The sequence below is a fragment of the Chroicocephalus ridibundus genome, chromosome 2 (assembly GCF_963924245.1).
Source record: "Chroicocephalus ridibundus chromosome 2, bChrRid1.1, whole genome shotgun sequence".
Classification (NCBI taxonomy): Eukaryota; Metazoa; Chordata; class Aves; order Charadriiformes; family Laridae; genus Chroicocephalus; species Chroicocephalus ridibundus.
In genome coordinates, this window is record NC_086285.1 from 116244821 (window position 1) to 116268513 (window position 23693).

General features: G+C 35.9%; 1 protein-coding gene across 1 annotated transcript in view; it reads right to left on the bottom strand.

The window, feature by feature from the left end:
- The window catches only part of SMCHD1 (structural maintenance of chromosomes flexible hinge domain containing 1), an 84035-nt gene that overhangs the window by 41673 nt on the left and 18669 nt on the right, over positions 1–23693 (bottom strand). Inside the window, exons 4-21 of the mRNA XM_063326650.1 lie at positions 21977–22059; positions 21742–21872; positions 19768–19882; positions 19501–19620; positions 17117–17283; positions 14581–14674; positions 14112–14322; positions 13150–13267; positions 12868–13051; positions 12186–12383; positions 11937–12050; positions 11387–11493; positions 11023–11105; positions 10757–10870; positions 5521–5598; positions 5319–5438; positions 3084–3228; positions 2756–2852 (exon numbers count right to left, since the gene is read on the bottom strand). Of these exons, the coding sequence (XP_063182720.1) occupies positions 2756–2852; positions 3084–3228; positions 5319–5438; positions 5521–5598; positions 10757–10870; positions 11023–11105; positions 11387–11493; positions 11937–12050; positions 12186–12383; positions 12868–13051; positions 13150–13267; positions 14112–14322; positions 14581–14674; positions 17117–17283; positions 19501–19620; positions 19768–19882; positions 21742–21872; positions 21977–22059 (2279 nt within the window). The remainder of the gene's footprint in view (positions 1–2755; positions 2853–3083; positions 3229–5318; positions 5439–5520; positions 5599–10756; positions 10871–11022; positions 11106–11386; positions 11494–11936; positions 12051–12185; positions 12384–12867; positions 13052–13149; positions 13268–14111; positions 14323–14580; positions 14675–17116; positions 17284–19500; positions 19621–19767; positions 19883–21741; positions 21873–21976; positions 22060–23693) is intronic.

Genomic DNA, 23693 nt, shown 5'->3' on the forward strand with positions numbered 1-23693 from the left:
GCTGTAGAATTTTCACATTAAAATCAGAGAATGAAGCAGACTAATCAATAATTCTAAAAACTCCTACTTTAAAACCTAGTTGCACTGTAGATACGTGCATTTCATATTTTATATATTTGATATTTGAGAATCTTTAGTTACAATCCATGAATTGCCATTTTTACACATTCAGAAACACTGCCTCTGGAAAGGTTTAATTTCATAATCCTGTTTTATGCCCTTCCCATGCCTGACAGGGTATGTGCAACATTAAAACCTGGTAGATTGGATGAAAACAATCAGACAATTCTTTTGGTTTGCTGGGTAAGGGAAGCAGAAAGTGCAATGAGGCCTGGGCAGGTGCATCGCATCTGCAGCCACATCAAACACAAGTTCCCCGGCTGATGGCAGGCCACCCAGAGGCATGAAAACTCTCCAGCTCTGACCAGCCAGCCAACCATATGGTCTGCCTGCGAGCCAAGCAGCACTTATCAGCTGGCGCTCCATTAAACCAAACGGCAAATCACAAGAAAAGGGAGAGGCAAAATATATTAATGTTACATGTTGGGGGACTGGGCAGGGGGAAAGAAGGGGAAAAATAAGGTAGGAAATAAAAACATAGGAAACGGATATAGCTGATAGCCTACGTTTAATGTTAATAAGTTAATAAGTTTAATGTTAATAAGTATAATAATAAATCAATCTTTGTATTCATGCACAAGACACTCCTCCCTTCTTTTAGTTTCAATGCCTTCTCTGCAATACTCATTTTTTACTTAATACTGTCTTCTTAATACTGCCTCTAATTAATCAGTTTACATCTTTAACCTCATTCCTTTTAATCTTTCAACATCCGTGTCCTCTAGGAAAGTTCCCTTACCCTTCACGATCCCTTTATCTACTTTATAGTTTCAAGTCTGCTTCTATGTATACTGCAGTACTTTAAAATGAAAATAAGAATAAAGAAATATTATTTTCCTTTTTTAAACTCCCTTCTTCACTCTTCTCCTGACTGTATTCAAAACCCTATAAGAAAGCAGTCGCGTTGGTATTGCTCACACACTTGTCTTAAAATTTTCTCTTTGCTTCCACCCACAATCAAAACATATTTCTTTTACTCTTGACTGATTTGGGGGTAGAATTAAATCAATGACTAGAGAAGTAAATAAAGTCTGCCTTCTCTTTCTTCTCTATCAGTGCTTCCTTCACTGGTGACTGCGATATTCTCTATTTCTTATTTCAATCAAGTTTCTCTTCTCCATTTGGCATGACTATTCCTTCAACATATTTTTCCTTACTCCTTTCTCTGAAAAACATTAACTTTAATTTTTTCCATCCTCTCCATTTTTTTCTTGTTGTTCTCTCATTCAATTTCTCCTTCTAAATTTTTTGCAGAATCCTATTACTACCTGTTTCTCTGAGATATTTTAGCTGTTCTACTACCATTTCAAAACCAACTTTTAAGGTGCTGAAAATTTCTCCTGTGTTCTCTGCTTCTTATTTTAAATTAAGCACTGAAAATTACATCCTATTTACATTTTAAAATTATCTGTTGTTTTTACTCTGTTGTCCCGCCACCCTGCTTTTTGCCATTATTTTCCATTACCACCTTAAACAGTCCTTTTTACGTACAAATTAGACCTGCTACTTTCAGTGCCAGTTACTGTATTGTCTCTGAGATTTTATGGAATTAAGCAACATGAGAAAATAACACCCCTTCTCTTCTATTATTATGGTATGGTATTATTTCTGTACTGCATGTTCCTTAAATGACTCTTGGTCTTGCCCCTCACCAAACTTATGTCTTGCCACAGCCTGGCACTTTTGCTCCTACACACTTTATTTCCCATAATCCACCTCTATCTTCTGTCATTATTCTTGCCCTTCACCTTAAATTCTCAGCTTTACCTACAAAACTTATTGCATTCAATACCCTCCAGTTTTCAATAAGCAAGGTATATGCTCCCTCTTCTCTGTACACACCTTTCCACCAGCAACTTTATTTGCTTCTTTCTGAGCTACAGTATAATGAGTTACAGCTTTGTCTTTACTATGCTAGACTGCAAGACTAAGTGAAAGGATTAGGACCTCGTTAGAATACTGTGTAAATAGGCCATATACATAATTTAAAAATTACTTTTTAAAATATTCAAATCTATATTTATCATAAGCATTGAGATCTGTTTTATGAAAGAAATCTTTTTAGCGTGTAACATACGTTTTTGTTTTTATAGTAAATTAGCAGCTTGATTAGATGCTGAGAATTCATCAGTGAGAGGTTCGATTTGAATGACGTATATTTGCTACAGGAGTGAAAAAAGCAATTTGGAAACGTCTAGAGAAGGTCGAGTAGTTACCATGCATATTAACTGTTACTACTCATCGTCTCAACTACAATAATGAAAGATTTCATGGCTCCCTATGCTATTTCAGTGCAAAAGTCACCAGGATGATTTGGCTTAAACCGATTTCAGCACTGGTTTAAACTAAGACAACTGATTCAGCATGCTAGGTACACTCTACCACACACCCATGTCTTGCTCAGCCCCAGCTCCAGCCTCATCAGCTAACAGACTGCAGCTGCGGGGAAGACAAACTGCTCCAGGTAGAGCTGTAAGAGATCATCTGAAAATATCCCAAGGAACACCTGTAGTCATTACTGTAGACCAGACTTATGTAACACTATGTGATAATCTATTCTACACAAAAATTAGTTGCTCTGTGGTTTGGTCTTTTTAAAAAATATGTTACTTCAAGTTTAAATTCATTAGCTTACCTTGCCCTGGCAACTATTTATAGAGCCTTTAGCAGTGACACCCTTGATGATGCACTTTGTTCCTGCAGTTACTTCTCCATACTGCAATGTCAATCCACTAGAAAAATACATAGAAAACAAAACAGAATCAATTTAAAAATAAACACAGTGTTCTAATATACAAGATACATTCAGATATTCTTACGGAAATTAAAGCAAAATGCCAGTTAATTTATGCGAAAAGTATCACCCAGAGAAAACCCAAAGAATTACTATATTAATGTCACATGAAGAAAGGACAAAAAAAGTAAAAAAATAAAACAAAATAAAAATGAGATAGTTGAATTACCTAGCTTCAAGGATTGGTTTAATGCCAGCTGTCAACTGTGTTGCATGACCAAATTCATCCTGTAATTCCAAAGGAATATTAAAAGGTACTCCAATTCGAAAAGGAAGATCCAAAAGACCCACTGAAAATTTCTCTGGTTTGCCCTCTAGGAGAAAAGAATAATACATTTTTAGAAGGAATTATGTGTGTTCATTGGCTTTTTCTTAATTAAGGCTGCAATTAAGTCAAATTGTTTTCAGCCTCAAAGAAAATAGGTTGTTCAAAATACTATTATAATGAAAATCATTGATCCTCTTTTTTTTAACTTACACTAACAAAAACAATAGTTAAAACATAATAGCAGAATAACAGGACAGCCAAAACTTCCAAAGTACTTAGAACATTGATACAGCACCTGAAAGTGGACTAGTTCCTTGTTGACAGCTTTTCTTAAACTTTTAATTGCTTTAATTCTTTTAAAATTAAATCATTTGTGCAGCAAACCATTTTTGTTCTACAACTATCCCAAATCTGAGAGATAAAGATGAGTAATGATAAGTATTTGAAAAAGAAATCCGAGCGCATCCCTCCTGTGAAATCTGTCCCTGTTAGACTGCCTCCAATTGGGCACTAAAAAATAAGACCAAACAGAGCAGTAAAAATGGGAGCTTGTAAATCAGAGTAACGTTGTTTGGAATCAAACAGTCTTGGCCAAGCGGCCTTTGAAAAAAGTAGTAATACAGTGCTGAGCTAAACGGTAGATAAACACCCTATCAAATTATTATGGACTCAAATTAACACCTACTTTCACTACCTACAGGTCTCATTATCACAAAGCTGCTTTTGCAGAAGAGATGTGAAAATCATAGGGGGAAGGAAAGTGTTACCTTGTATTAGTCAAAATTATTTTAATGGTTACAACAACAAAAAGATACCAACCTTTCGGCATTTACAATTTTATTTCTAAGTGAATGACAACTGTAAAAATGATTTGACAACATAACTGTAAAAGAACTTCTGCACTATCAAAGTGAATAACCACCAAAGAACATGTCTGAGTTAAAAATCTGTCCCCATTTCCATCTTCTCTATACTACTTCTTTTGTGTTTTTTGTTCTTATGTTGAGTTTTGCCAGGAGCTCCTTGTTCATCCATGCAGGCCTCCTGGCATTTTTGCATTACTTCCTGTTCATCGGGACGGAGCAGACTTGAGCTTGGAGAAAGTCATCTGTGAATATTAAACAGCTTTCTTGAGCCCCCTTTCCGTCCAGGGTGTTATCCCATGGAACTCCACCAGGAAGATCCCCCAAGAGGGACATGGACAGGCTTGAGAGGTGGGCCCACGCAAACCTCATGAAGTCCAACAAGGCCAAGTGCAACGTCCTGCACATGGGTCGCGGCAATCCCAAACACAAATACAGGTTGGGTGGAGAATGGCTTGAGAGCAGTCTTAAGGGGAAGGATATGGGGGTGCTGGGGGACAAGAAGCTCAACATGAGCAGGCAATGCGTGCTTGCAGCCCAGAAAGCCAACCGCATCCTGGGCTGCATCAAAAGAAGTGTGGCCAGCAGGTTGAGGGAGGTGATTCACTCCGCTCTGGTGAGACCCCACCTGGAGTACTGTGTCCAGCTCTGGAATCCCCAGCACAAGAAGGACAAGGGCCTGTTGGAACAGGTCCAGCAGAGGCCACGAAGATGACCAGAGGGCTGGAGCATATCATGAGAGATGATATGAGGTCAGGCTGAGAGAGTTGGGGCTGTTCAGCCTGGAAAAGAGAAGGCTCCAAGGAGACCTTATAGCAGCTTCCAGTACTTGAAGGGGGCGTAAAGGAAAGATGGGGAGGGACTCTCTATCAGGGAGTGTAGCGACAGGACAAGGAGTCACAGTTTTAAACTGAAAGAGGGGAAATTTAGATTAGACATTAGAAAGAAATTCTTTACTGTGAGGGTGGTGAGACACTGGAACAGGTTGCCCAGAGAAGCTGCGGATGCCCCATCCCTGGAAGTGTTCAAGGCCAGGCTGGATGGGGCTTTGAGCAGCCTGGTCTAGTGGGAGGTGTCCCTGCCCATGGCAGGGGGGTTGGAACTAGATGATCTTTAAGGTCCCTTCTAATCCAAACCATTTTATGATTCTATGAAATGCCACTTTTCAGTGCTGAAAGTTACCTCTCAACTAAAACATGAATAATTTGGATATACAATGAATCAAATAGAAATACTAAAAGTAAAATAAAAGTGGCATGACTGGAATTCTTACCTATAATAGTAAATTTAAATATTTTAGATGGCAGAGGCCTTCCTGCGTAAGTGTCTGCATTACTTTCATTCAATACTACTTGCAGTTTCAAAGTGTAGTTCCCAAGTTTCTGAAGATTTTCTAAACAGAAATAAAAATAAAATTAGAAAGTAAAAAAAGTAAGATTATAAACAAACTGAAAACATTGCATATGTGAACTTACCCATTTTTTTAAACCAGTACGGCCATTTGCCTCCATGCTGACTAATATGAGAAATTATTTCTTTATTCCCAGTAGGTGCTGAAAAACAAACAATTAGCTACATGTATTTAGATTTTACACATAATTCTTCATTTTTTCAAGGATTACTATAATTCATTATTAAGTATTACTATTATTTCTAATAAATATAAACACGGCTTCACAATTAATCATGATCACAGCCAATAAAAATGAATTCTCTACCTAATCCCATTTTAATTAAAAATTGCTAGCCTCAGACACATTAAACTGAAAGCAGCAGGGTTAAAGTTGAATTTTATCAGCTCTTTGGTTATATGTTCCCTGTTAAGTCTGAACAGTCGTAGGCTGCGCACTACACGCTGGCAACTGATCAACTTGACAAAAAACCATAACAAATTAGCTTAAATGGGAGCAACGGTAAAAATGTGCAGTTGACTGAATGTATAATCAAGGAGAAAAGAACAGTCCTTTTTTGCTCCAAATTATTGTACCTGTCTTTAAAACTACTTCTGCAGCATTAAGACACATCCCAAAAGAGAACACAACAAAACTTCGAAGCAATTTTTCAGTCACTGATTCTATAACCTAAGATAAGTACAGGAATAACATTCATTGCTTGAAACTTCAAGAGGCATTAATATATTTTTTTTCAAAATATAACTTAGAATAAATACAGAATGGGACTGCAATAAGACTATACAGAATAAAAAGAAATGCAGTAAAAAAACCCAAAAATATACATTGTCCTATAGCTAAGTACAACTGTTTCATATCCTGTTCTTGCACCAAATTGCATACATAAGATAAAATAACAGCTGTCAATTTTCTTAGGTGTATTTCTTTGAATGAGTAATTCTGGAAGAATTTTGTTATTAAAATAGATTTTGATGGTGTTTTGTGCTAAAATCCAATTCAGTTTTCTATATTGAGTTTTTTTTCTACCTTTGGTAGTTACTAACACTGAGAAAACAGAACTTCTCCAGTGAGTGCAGTTTTCCTATTGCGGTGTCAGCTGCCACCAAGTTAAACTGAAAGTCTCTCTGTATTGCGCAAGATGCACACTTGGAAGATGAACACCTTTCTTCTTGTATTGCCCCAATACAGACAGATAGATATCCAAGGTGGAAATTTATCTATAGGAAGTGAAGGAAGTTAATACTTCTGTGCATAGCAATACACAAAAGAGAACAATAAAACAAATGGGATCTTGGAAGAGAACAAACGAGAAAACTCCCGCTTTTACAGGCAAGGTTGTTACGTTCTCTTCTGAAAGAGGAGACAATCTCAACAGTAGTTCTGAGCAAGAAAATTATCAGGTATGTCCAATGCTGTTGTGACCTCTGTAATGAAAAAACATCCTGATGTTTTATTTGAATAACAGACTAAATTATTACAGTGTAGCCACATGCAAAGATTTAGAACCTTTTTGGGAATTTCTCCATTTTTCCCTTTGGTAGAAGAAAAGCCCTGCAAACACTTTGTATTAATTGTGATTACTGAACTCTCCTCTGTTGTTTTGCTAGAAAGCACCATTAGGACTTCCTAACCACCATGTTCTTTTCTTGACACTTCCAAACATATTTATGAACATTACCAGTATCCCTACAACCACTGAGATATGGAAGGCTGCACTTGGTACCACAAACAGCACAAGAAATTAAGTTTTCATAGACACGGTAGGACTTTGCAAAAAATACAAACTTCAGTCTAAATTATTTAAATTTGGTTATAGAGAACAGATATCTAAATGTCCCAGCTATGGTATAGTATAAAACCATGGAGGGTACAGACAGAGGAAAAAATGCCTGTCTTCTTGTTTCAAATGACATATTAATAGCCAATAGCCATATCCTTCCTGAGCTGGGAGAATTCAATGGTGCGTGTGAGAGAGACAGATGGATCTGAACAGCAACTCCTACTGTGGTTTACAGAAGGGAAATGCCAGGATAATTGCTCGGTCAGAAGAACTGTCTACTAAGTTCTAAAATAAATACTTTAGTGACAAAAACAGTTTGCTGAACAGCTCAAAAACCTGAAAAGACACCTCATTATTGCCACAGAACCTACGTGAGTATTTTAACAGAGGTACCTGCAATTTAATTGAGTAATCAGGAGTGATGTAAAAATATTCTTCTGAGATGGAAATACTTATTTTTCAGACTCACCTTAGACAAGAACCACCCAGGCATGACTTTGAAAAAAAACTTTCCCAGAACTGATATCCCAACCATCTTGCCAGCCCTTGCTTCCCTTGTTCAAACCTTGGACAAGGTGCTCCTGCCATGGCCCAGACAAGAAGTTTCCCACAGCCTTGTTCTCCTGCTATCCTACCCTTTCCTTTGCCAGCTCTTTTTATCCCCACGGGACCCCTCGACTTCATCATTCTCTCAACCCAAATTTTGCCCTGAACCTTGTATAAGGCTCCCCAGTAACAGACCAGATAAGAAGTTTCTCATAGCTCAACCCTCTTGGCAGTCCACAGTACATTTTGCCAGGTATTCCACTCTTCAAAAGAGAAGACAAACTTTTTGTACATTATAAGAAGTTTGCTGTTGGCCTTCATAAGAGTGTAACCACTTCAGTACAAATGAGAGCTTTATATAAGAAAGACTAGGGGTTTGAGTTTGACAGGTATGCCATGCCCAAACTGTCACTTACAGGACTTACTCAGTGTTCTGGTGCAGAACAGGGAGAATTACACTGGTGACTCCTAAATTGACTAGATACAAATGTTAACATAGGAGGGCTGTAAAAACAGTTATAAATACAAATTTCCATCAATGAATCAAAGTGTTCAGGAGACGTGAAAGTCTGAAGATACTTTTCAGTGACTGGAGGTAAAGGGAAAACTTAAGTTTTATTTTTGCTAGCAACAACGCTGACAAAACACAACAACAGAAACACTGTGCCTCTTTCAAGTTTATACATCCTGAAGTCAGGATGGTCTACCTTGGTTAATGTTGCAAAACACTGATTTGTCACCCAGGCTGTTGGCAAATATAATCTGATAATCTGTATTATGTGAACACGTTTTTTCAATTCCAACCTGTTTATGCCCCAGTACACTCATTACCTTGGACAATGGACATGCACAGCAGGCAGCTGCCACGCAACAGGTGCCATTACAAGCCACATAATGCACAACCAGGGGATGAGGCCTAGTCAGCACGCGTTTATGAAAGGCAGGTCCTGCCTGATGAACCTGATCTCCTATGACAAGATGACCAGATTATTGGATAAGGGAAAGGCTGTGGATATTGTCTGCCTAGACTTTCGAAAAGCATTTGACACTGTCCCCCACAGAATTCTCATGGAAAAACTGGCTGCTCATGGCCTGGATGAGCATATGGGCTGCTGGATCAAGCACTGGCTGGATGGGTGGTCCCAAAGAGTGGTGGTCAATGGAGTTAAATCCAGCTGGCAGCCAGTCACAAGTGGTATTCCCCAGGGTTCTGTGTTGGGGCCATTTCTGTTAACATCTTTATTGATGATCTTGATAAGGACATAGCGTATCATCAGTAAGTTCGCAGATGACACCCAGTTAAGCGGGAGTGTTGATCTGCATGAGGACAGGGAGGCTCTACAGAGAGACTTGGATAGATTGGACCGATGGGCCAATGCTAATGGTATGGTATGAGCTTCAACAAGGCCAAGTGCCGGGTCCTGCACTTGGGCCACAACAACCCCATGCATCGCTACAGGCTTGGGGAAGTGTGGCTGGAGAGCTGCCTGGCAGAAAAGGACCTGGGGGTTCTAATTCACAAGCAGCTGAACATGAGCCGGCAGTGTGCCCAGGGGGCCAAGAGGGCCAATGGCATCCTGGCTTGTATTAGAAATAGTGTGACCAGCAGAGGTAGGGAGGTGATTGTCCCCCTGTACTCAGCACTGGTGAGGCCACACCTTGAGTATTGTGTCCAGTTCTGGGCACCTCAATACGAGAGAGATATCGAGGTGCTGGAGCGAGCGCAGAGGAGGGCAACGAAGCTGGTGAAGGGCCTGGAGAATAAATCTTATGAGGAGCAACTGAAGGAGCTGGGACTGTTTAGTTTGAGGAAGAGGAGGCTGAGGGGAGACCTCATCACTCTCTACAACTACTTGAAAGGACATTGTAGAGAGGTTGGTGCTGGTCTCTTCTCACAGGTAATTAGCGATAGAACAACAGAGAATGGCTTCAAGCTGCAAGAGGGTAGGTTTAGGCTGGACATTAGGAAAAAATTCTTCACAGAAAGAGTGGTCAGACACTGGAATAGGCTGCCCAGGGAGGTGGTGGAGTCACCATCCCTGAATGTGTTTAAGACTCGTTTAGATGTGGTGTTAAGGGATATGGTGTAAGGGAGAACTTTGTAGAGTGGGGCTGATGGTTGGACTCGATGATCCCAAGGGTCTTTTCCAACCTGAATAATTCTATGATTAAAACATCGTCTGTAATCTTATGACATGTATACTAAACTGAAGCTAAAATACTTCCAATGTGGTTTCCTCTGACATATATCACTTCAGTAAATCCAGTGCTTGAGAAATGTTTTTACAACTCTTATCAGCTAAAGGAATAGGATTTTCCTGTTGTATATGCAGAGAAACAAGGCAAACAAAACTTTAAGTTTCAATTAATTTCAGATATGTTTTGACATGTGCAGGATTAGAGTTTTCAGAAAATTTAGTGTTCTAATTCTGTGTTGAACATACAACTGAATAATTTCAGTTGCCTTGGAAAGAATGTAATTCTTCAACATGCGCAATGTAAGAATATCAAGTAAAGCACCCATAAATGGAAACCACAAAACAGTAACACAGAAGAAACTTCATTTTTAAAAATCTGAAGTGACTTTACATCAGCTACTAAACAAGTCTGGTCCCTACTTTTATGCAGCTCACATGAATTGCTATATTAATTACAGAAATGTTATCCATTTTAAGCATCCATGTTCTTACACATATTAAGTAAACACCCTGGAACTGACAGGGCCTCCTTACATGTGACGGAAGATGTAATTATAATATAGCATTAAGACATGAAACATTTGGCATTGAAGAAATTGTCATTTCAGGAAATGCAGCTTTGCATTACTACATGCTCTGATGGGACACTGTCCCTAAAATTAACAGCTACATCCATCTAACAAACTCCAATATGCATTATATGTATACACACAAAGAAATACAGTATACATTTTTAAAATAATAAAGACTCGGTTAAATATACTGAAATACTTACAATGTAAAATAACCTTGAGTTCAACAAGAAGTTTCTTTGAACCTCCGTGGCTTGTACCTGGAAGTTTTTGCATTGCTTCTCCTTTTTTATTCAAAATTTCTATTCTTAACGCTCCTGTATTTAAAAGGAAAAGTGATGGACTTTTAAAATAGTCTGTGTATTATAAGTGATTAGATATTTCTGTATGTTTGGTTTTTTTAACAAAAGTGCATAAAGTATTTTTAAATCGACATTTTACTTTTTAGTATTTGGAAGAAAAAATATACCTATTGGTGTACCAGCAAATCTCGTTTCATTTGGTAATAACTCATCTCCTTCAGGCCACGTTACCGATAATTTGTCAGGAAGTCTAGTGAAAAAGAAAGAATGAACAGTTTTACTGTCAGTTAAAAACCAGGGTGATTTATCTTAAATAGAATATACATGAAGCTCTTTTTTTGGAAAAAAAAAACAAAAACAAAAACAAAACAACCCCAAACTAATTCTTCTTGGTTTAGAATTTTTTTTTCCCCTACGTTGACTGCTTTTCCACTTGGAAATAAAACTGAACTTTTTTTTTTTTCCTGAAGAAATACTAAAACTGTTATGAGGAACTCCACAAGTAAATACTTACTACAATTTAGTGCTTACCTTGCCATTTCATCCTCTATGTATTTTTTAACAGCTTTTTCAGACACTGTTCTGTCAAGTTTTGAGATTGGAATAACTTTCATTTCACCATACAACGCCTGAGGTTCCTGAAAAACAATTGAGTGCAGTTATAAACAGCCAGATTATAATATGTGAGAGAAGAAATGCCTCTCTATTATGGGACTAGACAAGTAGACACAGACACAATGCAATATGCTAACAAATGCTACCTGGTGACACCACAAGACACTATTCTAAAATTTGCTGAAATCACAAGGTTAAGAATGGATGCACAACACACTACTGATACCAAGTATGATACTTTATTTCATATGCAAAATTTGGTAAATCAGATCATTGATCATGAATAATAATTGTAATATATTCACATTAAAACTAACGTAACTAAGCAGTTTGATTATTTCTAGACTGCTGAATCTCAAAAAATACCATATTTTCAACAAGTCGTTTAAATAAGTCTGACCCAGGATTATGTTTAAAGATTCCATAAGCATAGTAGGTGTGTGAATCCTTTTTATATTTGTCTTACCAAAGCAATTTGAACCTCTCCTCCTGTGGCAAATATATCCCCATCGTGGTCTCCATACAAAAAAAATTTCTCAATACTTCCATAGAATATTGGAAGAGTCTTAACAGTTTTCACCTGCAAAGAGAAGACAACAATTAATGTCAATACATTACTTCTGCATCAAATGTATAGTATTTGGTTTTTAGAGTTCAAATGCTCTATTACAAAACAAACAAACCAAACCCCAACATCAGCGGGCAACTAACTTACCAGCTGGCCAGTTTTGTATGTTTTCCCATCCCACTCTATTGCAGCATACGTTGCCCAAGGGCTCTGCATTCTTTTGGATGGTAAATCAGTACGTGTAGTTATTCCTTTAAAGACTGTGAATTTTATCTGTTTGTCATATTTTTCATGACAGTCTTTGAGCCACAAAGCAAATTCTCTGTCAATTTTCATTCGCTGCTCCTATAAAAAGATTACAAAACAAATACATACTCTTAACGTATTACAAAATTTAAATCTGACAATTTCAGGAGCATGAACAATTATAAGAGTACAGCAATACTGTACTCAAAAAAATAAATGGATTCTTCAGCTTCGAAGCGCTACTTCAGGCCAGAGCAAGTGTTTCCCCCAGCACCCATATTCCTCTGTGAAGAGGACCTTTCCACAAAAACTGTCATATAACAACTAGATAAAGTCATTGTTTAAGAAAATAAAAGGAACAAGACTAATTCTTATTTTTTCAGATCTAAAGAGTCAGCTTTACTACTCACTAAAACTGAGAGAAATGTCTGCTACAACTTCCTGCAGAAGTGTCCAATGTGAAAGTTCTTCTGAAACCAGGCAATATTCAGTGATGCGAACAATCGACGAGCGAGTAAAGTTTTCTACATCATACGCATTGAACTTTGCCAAGAAGAAATACTTAATAGGATAAAATTATTACCTGTCCATTGAAGATTCTTGTGAACAGAGTATTCTTATCTTTCAACTTCAGCTCCAGATCCATGAAAGTGAGTTTGTTTGTGCTGACCTGGAACTTATCATTGGTAAATAATGCACCAGAAATTCTGTTGTAGCATTCAATTGGTGCCAATCCTCTCTTCTTTGGAGGAGCGCACCAGTCAAAACTTAAAAAAAAAAAAAGCAGAAAGACATTAAAATCATTTTTTATAATGAGATTATAGAAACAGACTGGTTACACCGTAGAAACAGATTACCAACTTACTCTTCTACAGTTGTGTATGGTATTAACCTTCCATTCCAAAAACATTCAAAAATAGGCCGTTTTCCTCTGGCCCCCTTTTCCACTATAAAGCAGTCATCATCATCATCATCGTTTAGTTCTTGATTAAAAAGAAGACAGTCTCCATGAGTAAATTTCTTTTAAAAACTACTATAATATCAAAAACCAGAGCAGTCTAAATTCAGGATTATCTATACTTATTAAGTTAGGCACAGTAGCAGTATACATGATATCAAGCTAGGTATATACAATATTAGGAAATATTTTTTTCTGTTTGAGAAATACTGAGCAGAAAAACCTAAACGAAGCTAAGAAAAAATTTTAAACAGAGATTGAATAATATTAGTGAGTCTGCAAATTTCAAGTTTGAATAAATATTACTTTTTCCTCTTAGTTTCAACTGATGTTCTTCTAATACCATAAAATCTTGTCACAATTAAACTCAAGATTCGTTTTATCAAAAAAAAATAAAAATCACCAACACAAATGATTTTAAAACCCTAGCATCTGAGAACTCATGAAGACTGGATAAAACAAATTTTACATTAAGGACTTAGACTACATGTTGTTCTCTGTTGTATTCCCTATGTTAGAATCTCTTGAATCAAACTGCTGGTATTTAATTTCTTTCTTAGAGCAAAGATGTAACAGTCAGGAAAGTGGAAATGTTTCAATCAGACTGCATTCCCTAAGAGTTTATAGTTTGAAATCAGATGGCTTTAATGTCAAAGATCAGGTTTACGTGAATGAGTTACCACAACAGCCAATATGTTCACAGGATTTGTTCATCCAAAAGGATGTGAACTTTTCTGTTCCACCACAACCCAAATTAGATAGTAATTTACACTTCAATTTAAATTGTTCTGGTTTCTATTTCATTAAAACATTTAGAGTAGTAGGATTGTCTATAATAGGACTGATAAGCAGCAAAACATTTCACTCACTTGATGGAAAACATGGATCATCAGGGTATGTTTCTTTATCATACAGGAAGGGATGATATCGGATGATGCCTTCCACTATACCTTCTCCTTCAACATGTGCCTTAAACTCAAAACTATCCGCTGCAGTATTTATATACAATGTCTGCATGTCATCTTTGATCTCCCTAAGATTGACAATCTTTGGTACTTTTCCTTTTTCGAACATTGAAATCTGGGAAAAAATAAAACAAGTTGATTTTCCTTAGACCAAAAAACCCTCCAGTAATTAACATTTGTGATATACATCTTGTTAGCAAAATGCATTCGTTCCTATGCTGCAATAATAAATAGTATTACTTTTAAAAAATTAAATCACATATATATCTTAAAATGCTACTGTAGTTCAAAATCCATGATTAAAGAGAAACAGTCACAATATGAAATAAGTTGCCATCAAAGAATTTTGACTAATAAATATAAAACCTCCTACCTCGATGTCAATGTTGTTGAAAGGGCTTACATCTTTTGTTACAGCATTAGTTTCATTTCCTTTTGGTCCATGGATGTAATAGTGATAGATATGTCTGAAATACATTTTAAATGAATAATAAATCTCAGGAAGTGAAATTAACAAATTGCACATTATAATTTTCAAAAATCTAAATAAACTCATATTTTTATTAAAATATAACCGGTTCATTGCATTGTTATAAATCAACTCCATGTCAACATGTATATCTGGCACAGAAGATTTACTAAAGGGAGTGAATGACTCCTTTTCACTCCTTTCAACTCTCATCTCCTTCATGCACAATCATATTAGGATCAATTTTTTGATAAAATAATTGTAATATACTTATGTATTATTACAAATTGGAAAATAATACGTAAGTGAAAAAAATTATGATTGTTACATGGTTACAGACCCTTTACATCAAACTGCAAACTAGTAAGACTACTGTAATTTGTTCTGTGCTCTGGAGATTAAAAAGAAGTAGAGCCCAAAAAGCTTTCCACACATCGTTTCTGATACCAGTTTTGTATTGATCATCTAACAGTAAAAGAAACATTTAACAAACAATCACTATCCTTATTTACAAAAAAGTAAAGATACCTCATTTGAATATAGGCAGCAGTCATGTATGCGATCCGCTTACTAGAAATTTTTTTTTTATTTATAAGTATTATTTTCTAATGGTATTTATGCTCATTTAAGAAACCCCCAAAAATTCACACCATCAGACAGATTAATTATTTTCACAGAAATATGAAGTTTGATAAAACCGAGGAACATAATTCCATTTCACTTCAACTTTTTAGCAATCTAGCCAATTCTTCCAACTTCAAAGATTGAGTCCTTAAGCCTCAAGTTGGTTGGTTGCAGAAAAATGAGATAATACAAGTCAGTGGGACTGAATGCGTGAAGGAAGTTAAATGCACCTGCAAGTAGAAATCTTGGTTCCCAGACAAAAGCTCCTCATGGTCTCATTGCTCAGGACTTCAGAGCAGACTGGTATGTCCAAACTACTTAGCATTTTGTCTGCATTTCTTCCAGACTTCAAAAGATGCTCTCATGGCCTTAAGACATAATTATTTTGGGAGTTCATGTTCTGTCCCTCCACTTCAAAGCATCCAAAACAATATGAGGGCTGCGCTGCCGTCCATTAAAGCAGAATGAAACTGGTATCATGCACGTATGGCAAAAGACATGGCAGAAGGGTATGCGGAAGTTTTTGAGGGGGAACAGGCCATTTCAGCTAAAACTGTGATGTAGGATTGTGTAGCACTGGGAAGCTAAATCTGATTGGTTTTACTGTAATAGCTACAGGGCATATACTTGAATAATTGCATCTGGGTTTCATCTCAAATGGAGGCAGTTCTTTCACTTCAAGAGATCGCTGGAATGAACTAACACACACACGTAAGTGTGGGTGTTCACAAGAAGAGCACCTAGAAGCTAACAAGGGACCCAAGTTGTTTGTCACTGTAGATGTACCCCTACATTTTCATGAGGTTAAAAAGGGTTTCAGACACAATCTCTTACATGCAACACTGAATGCTGTTTCATATAATAAGGTATTATCTAATCCTCATATTAATCCTCATTTTATCTATTATTATCAGATTACGGGTAACACAAAAATAAAATTATAGCTTGAAAATCAGGTCCTATGGTTTGCCAGATTTCAAAAGTAGGCTGTGACTTCATAGTTCAGTTTACATTCACAAATAGAACCATCATCTTAACAGATAAGCCCACACAATTCACAGGTATCATAGACATCCATATCTCCAGGCTCTGCAGGCCCACTGATGACACTACTCTAGTACTGAGTTGACAGTATCTTGTATCATTCTACATCTTAAACTGGGATGGAGCAACAGCCTCTTTTTTATTGTTGTTGTTTAAAAAGACCCCAAACAACCCACCCCAAAAACAAAAGCAAAAAACCCAATCTGTAAATACAAATCTAGATATCAAGGTCAGGAGCACAGCTGTGAGAAGAGTAACGTACCAAGTTATTAATAATTAGATATCTAATTATGACATTAATAATGTAACTAATAAGTGGACTGTGTTTATTACTAATTAATATTAATAAATATTATTAATAATAAGAAAAACAATCTAAATACAAAACTAGATATCAAGGTCAGGAGCACAGCTGTGAGAAAAGTAACTTATCAAATTGTTAATATTTAGATATCTAATTATTACATTAATAATATAACTATTAAATTGAATAGGTTTATTAATAATTAGATTGGATAATTACGTATCAATTATCCAGTCACACTGAAACTGATGTTTGTAAAGATCTTTGGATGGGGGGCCCCATTCAGTTGTGGTAGTGTCCATAAAATCAATTAGCTAGGAAGACTAATTGTGGCATTAAGAAAATACGTTAACAACAGCCTTAACAGCAATAAAGCCAATGATTAAGTACAAAGAGGAAGTCATTCATAATTATCTGACTTTGTTAGTAGTCCACTTTTAAATCAAATCTTTTAAATCACCAACTTACGCCAGCTGTCTTGTCCACAGATGAAAGTAGTTTTTCAAGTACTGCATATGATCTGGTTGTACACCTGTAATGACAACTGCTGTGAAACTCTCTTTATCCCTTTCTTCTAATATTAGACTATGAAGAAATCTTTCATCGTCACTTGTGATGTGAGTAGAGTCAGATGGCTACAAAAAGAGCAAAATAATAAAAGCAGGAACGTAAACTGACTTGCTGAACTCCCATCAGCTTTCAAAGGGATTAAAAAACAGAAAGGAAAATAATACAGAACACATGATGCTAAATATCACAAAGGATTAATGCATAAAATAAAAGCTTCCAAATTAAAGTCAACAAACTGAGAATCTGACATCCCTGATCCAGTTCATTTTCAACTCACTTTCATCACAGCATTTGAAGTGTTCAGTCTAGAAATGCATTTAATCATGTTTAATGTGGCACTGTATGATATCCATGTTCTCTCATCCATCAAAAGTTACTATTATGTGCACAAGACATAAGTCTTTTTTAAGAAAACCAAGCCAGAAAAAAACCTATTTGCTTTTAAATGGATAGGCTGCTTTCTATAACAGAAAATGAAGTGGAAGAAACATGCTTTTGCTGTCAAAGAGAAATGGCAAATCCTCAGTTTCAGCTGAAATATCCAGTAGTCTCATAGAAAAAGAAATTCCTGATTCCAGAAAGTACTGATTGTTCTTCCTGCATGGATGCACTTTACTATTATGACAGGAGGTTTCTAAGCTGCATAGAAACACAGTGGTTGATGTCACACTTCATGTTGGACCAGCGGATAATCCTTTATATTTGGTACATCCAGAAAAGAAGCTATTTTTAATACAAAGATGCAGAACTTTATAGCAATTGCAAACAATTGGTACAACAGAGAAGATATGCTTTTCCATGCTGTAGTAAACGCAGCTTCATGCCTTGTTTTGCAGAAAAACAGGCAAAAAGGAAACACATCACCGAGTTGGTGAAAGGACACATCTCCTAGCTAACTGTAAATGGTGCACTGCAGACCATTTTTCAAGACATTCAAGAGAAAAATTCACACATTTAATTTCACATCAATATGACAAACTGGCCTGGCTATTTCAATGATTTGTAAAAATTTCTTAGACCCGAATTGTCCACCCTTTATCTCCACACTTGTTGAGTTATTCTTCTATCACTTGAGTGCTTCACATAATCTCTTCCCTCTTGGATATTTACAAGTTATTTTTTACCTCTAACAGAGCGTTACTGGCAAATTTTTTTAACTCCATCATTTTATATATCTTCACTTTCGTTTTATGTATCATCACAACTTTTTGAACAGTTGATTGTTACACCTTCTTGAATTCTTCAGTAGTATCTATGTATCTCATTCTGCCAGTTTCATGAAACTAATGTCTATTAACTTATTTTCTACTTTTCTATCTCCCACCCTCCCTTTTTAACATCAAATGGGGAAGAAAAGCATTTCTGCCCTCTACAAAAGACAGATTTTGTTTGCTCTTATTTTTGGTTTTTATTTCTGTGACTCTACCTTCTCATCTATATTGCGTACAGATTAAAACCAAAACTTGTACATTTCTGACAATTCATTCTTTGTCGCAAGTCACCAAGCCAAGACTGGCATGATAAAAAGCTTATTCACCTTCTGTTCCTTTCAAACACATACAGAAGGCCAAGAATTCTGATACAACCCTCAAGACACAGGCTATAATCAAGATCTGATTACCTCATCATACACAGCACCCACTTATGCTCCCATCAGCACCCTTAACTACATCTATGTCTTTATCCCCTTGCCTAAAAGTGTCCAAATAACAGTTCTTTTTGGTCTTCCTCCTTATCTTACAGCTTTTTTCTTAAGATTTACTACTTCATTAAAAACATCAGGACTGTTCATTTTACTTTTCAACGAAACAGTTAATTTATTTTACAAAATTAGTGGAGATTTGTGAAACCACTGAGTTTTGTTGATCTGTCTGTACTTTTCTCCCATATGCAGGTTAGTTTTTCTACTTAAGCACAGCTTGCTTCCCTTATTTCTTCCTTACTACCTCAGAAAATGGACATTTTTCTTTGATTCATACATAGCAAAACAATTGCTGTTCTTAGAAAGGTATTTTAAACTATTTTTCTTAACCTGATTTGTCAAACTATATGGCATTTCTGTCCTTTAAGCTAAACTGAAAAAAGAATCAAATACAAATAAAGCCTTATGATATAGTGTCTTCAAGTTTCCCACTACTTCCTTTTACACTCCAGAGACTCCAGAGTGCAAATGATTCATAAAGATATCACCAGACAAGTATTACAAGAATATTATACAGTGAAATCATGCTAACCTGGTAAAGGCTTTCAATTAAAAAGAAGAAAGCATTAAGGCTATTTACCTTTCTGTTTCGAATGTATCCACTATATATTGATTCTCTGTTTTTCTCCTTCTTTTCAAAATCCTCTTTAGAAAGGACAAGTTCATGAACATCCTGAGAATTTGCAGGTTTGCTTATCATCTGTTTTTATTAAAGAAACAGTATTTAAAAATCAAAATAAGATTTAAAATGAATATAATAAAATAGTTTAATGCTGTGATAAAAAGCTAGGATAACAACAATCTGCTTATGTAAAAATGATTTGATAAAAGATTGACATTTACTTACTCTGGCAGACTGTCCAACGAAGAACACTGCTTGTTTGCCTCCAACTCCAAAATATGAGATATCACTATTTAAACTACGAGGCACTGGCAAAGGGCGTACATATCCTGAATGATCACTGAGAGTAAAAGTGGCTTTAATAAGTTTTCTCAAGACAAATGTAATTAAAAAAAATTAAAAAGAAACTTCTGATCTAAACAGCTTGTATTAAATTCTTACTGCAGTCACTTTGTTCAAAATCCTTCACTTTAGACATATTACATTTGCAACATATAAATGTTTGTGCCTAAAATTCTTGATGTATTACTTTTAAAAGGATGATGACAAATTATCTCTTTTTCCAAGTCATCTTGTAAGACATTTCTGTCCCTTCTAGCACACCAAATCTTATTAAATCATACAAGTTCAACTTTTTCATATGAAACTCTTTTGCTTATTGCTATGTATGTACAATCTTTTTATGCTGAAGTTCAGATGAAAGAGGGAACACTATTTGGCAGGGAGAATCTGATAGAAAAAGAAACTCCAACAGGGACATGATCAACAGGTCTGTGCGATAGGTACTGCAGTAACAGCAATTAGACACAGTTTTGATGGTAGAAGGTAAATGGCAAAACCCTCAATGTTCTCCCTTCGACCATGGCAAGGTATTAGCTGTGAAGCTGCTGCAAATGAAAATGCATTACAAAGCAAGCCTGATCTTTCTGACATCATCCTTTCATAGAAATACATTTGAGTCAAAATGAGAAATAAAGTCAGCCAACTATGCCAGTCTTAAAGAGACTACATATTTCATCAGTAGTTAAATTCCATGTCTTTCAAGTCAGCTTTGATGGATGACCAGTCTTACATAGTTTAAGCAAATAGTAAGACAAACATCTGTTTTTAAATCATAGCAGTCCACAATGAAAACAAGGTGTAGATAGGTATCCTGGTGTAATTTACAGATATCCTCCCACTGAATGGTATCAACCCACAGTTTAAACCTGTAGCTTAAAAATACTATACATTTCTACTGTTACTAAATTCACCTACAGCAATTTCAAAAAGCAGTGAAGTTCTTTACAAATGACTAGATGGCCCAGAATTACTTATCTCCATTTGTTTGATAGATATCAGTCATTCTATTTGGAGATGCTTCCAATGCAAGAAAACTTCTCCTCAGTTATATTATCACTTTCCACTGCCCCATTACATTCCACACTGTTTTTTCACAGCACAAACTGGTTAGGATTGAGGCTGTGATCCTCATCTCCATATTTACTGTCCTAGGCTTAAGGTATTTAAAAAGCGACTAAAGCTCGAGAACTTACGTAACTGCTTCTCTGGAACTCTCTATGCTAGGGTTAAGTCTGTCTGTGGAGGTGGAAGATTCCTTGGGAATAGATTCAAAACTGTAAAATTAATTCATTTAAGTAGCGAAACCCACCATAAACCTCCACTTTCTTCTTTAAATGCAAAACATTTACTTTGCATAGCCTCCTTCAAAAAACCACAGACATCTTCAGGTATAATTTTGCACTACATTGTAGACAATTAAGGTACCAAAAAAAAACCAAAAAAGGAAACCCTAAACCAAAAGCCTGTATCTGTTATTCCAGTAGCACATCAGATACTGAATACACTGCTTAATGCACTACTGAAAGGCTTTCAGGTAACAGTTGAATACACTATAAAAAGCCCTCTGCAGAACACAGAATGCCCCCCTTACTGTATGCAGGCAAGTCAAAGACAGCTTAGAAAAGGACACGAGAATAAAAAAAAAAATATTATCACAGTATCATAACACTGAAAGACCAGTTTTGTGTTATGAAGATTCTCTGTTTCCTACCTCCAAAAAATACGTGTTTATTTATACATAATAATAGAATGACAGGTTTAAGCTAAGTGTTAGTATAGAGATATGTCTTAAAATGATATTCCATTAACCTTCGCAGAGTTAGCTAATTGTTGTAAAAATGATTAAAACTTTCTAACCTCTCAAAGTCACCTTGTCTTGTAAACTTTGACAATCTATATACAGCCCAGTTGTTAAGCTGTTTAGAAGTCATTCCTCTTCCATTATCGATCACAGCAACGGCTGGTTTTCCTTGGGAGTCATCAAATAACTGTTTAGGGAAAAAAAAAACCAAACAAAAAACAAGGAGTACCAGAAAAAAAAAAAGATAATGCAAGCTACACCTGAAAAAAAAGGGAAATACTTCTGTCTTACCAATTTTATCTGTATGCTCCGAATACCAGTATTTCGGGATGTAGCTGACAGAGAATTGTCAATCAACTCAGCAAGGGCAAATGCTAAAGATATTGAAAAAAAATAACCCTATTAAAATCTTGTTTTCAAAAGACAGCACTCAGTAAACAGACACATACTTACATTAGTTTCCTCTGAGCAATTAGGGTAACACATTCCCTAAACACAGACAAAAGCCAGGCAGTGTCAGAATCATCAAAATTACGTAATGTCTTGATTAAAAAAAAACAAAAAAGAGAAAAAGCTTTTGTACATATACTTTATGATTTGTTTCATAACTGAATTTCTCATAGCACTGTTGATGGTAAGAACACAATTATTGGAAGTACCTAGGAACTGTGATGAACTAACAGGCTCCTTACCACAAGACAAACTTGTCATTTTCTCCGACTGGGAGTGAATTTGTAAGATTCATATGAAAGTCCAAAGTATGTAAAAAACTGACTTTGACTTGCTAAAATATTGAGGAATGAATTAACTCATTAAAAAAAAAATTGAATGGAAATATTGCACAACTTCCAAAATAGAGAGCTATTTGTTTACAAAAAGAACACCAAAAAAATTGTAAATGACTTCATAAAGATCTTGTGAGATGTAAAAGTTCCTTCTGACAAACCGTTTGTTTGCAGTGCTGTTTATTACCATGAAAACAGAGTAAGAGTTGTATTGTTGTGCACATACTGGGGAATTTCTCCAACACAGAAGAGTTACAGTCCTCAGTATATATTTATTTTATTTATTGATTTAAGAATTTAAATTTTGCTTTAAAAAAAAAAACTAAACACCAAAACAGCAACACTGAAACCAAAACTCTTTAAAAGTGTAACATCTTTCTAAACTGAAAAATTCTTTAAACATTTATTTTCTTGACATAAAACACCATAAAAACAGAAGGAACTTCTTCAAGTTTCACTGTAGAACTTGATGACCATGCATCATCTTGCATTTAATGCACCAACCTGTTTGTTTAAATGCTACCATAAGTAAAGCTAAATGGATGATACTAGACCAATTATAAAATCCTCTTTTTCTTCTAAGATGAGACTTTTTTTTTAATAGAGGAATAGGGATTGGGAGTTTTGATAAACAGTTATAGAAAGATGAATACAAGAAACCACAGGCTATGTATACCTCTTCAAAGCTTAACAGTTCTAATATAAGGTGGTTATAGTGACTATAACTATATGACAGAGGACTAGATTTCTCCATTTTTCTACCCTTCATCTCTCCATTCTTGCAGTCTAGGTTCTTGCTCCCAATTTCCAGCTCCCATCACCTTCTTGTCCCACAAGTTTTGTTGTGCTAGTATTAGGAAAATAGTATTAACTCCTCAGGTAGCAATGTTATGTATATTAAAAGGGAAACATGAATGGATAGTAGCAAAATTCCTTAGTTTTGCAGCTGAATGTCAAATAACAGAAGGTTCTGTGTCCATTGCACTCAACACCTCACATCATCTTGTCACGCCCCAGAATTAAGTTTTCTTTTGTTCATTATTTTTCTGTTCCAGTGGATGGGCTGCATGTGTTTTGGTATTATTTCCTACTTATATCCTCATGCTCAAGCACTTTTTTTTTTAATTTTCTTTTAATTTTTTTTTTTAAAGTCATCCAATGTGGTTGCTAAATGTATACTCGTTCAAATCAAGGCTGAACTGCTTCAGGAAAGTACTGTGGTT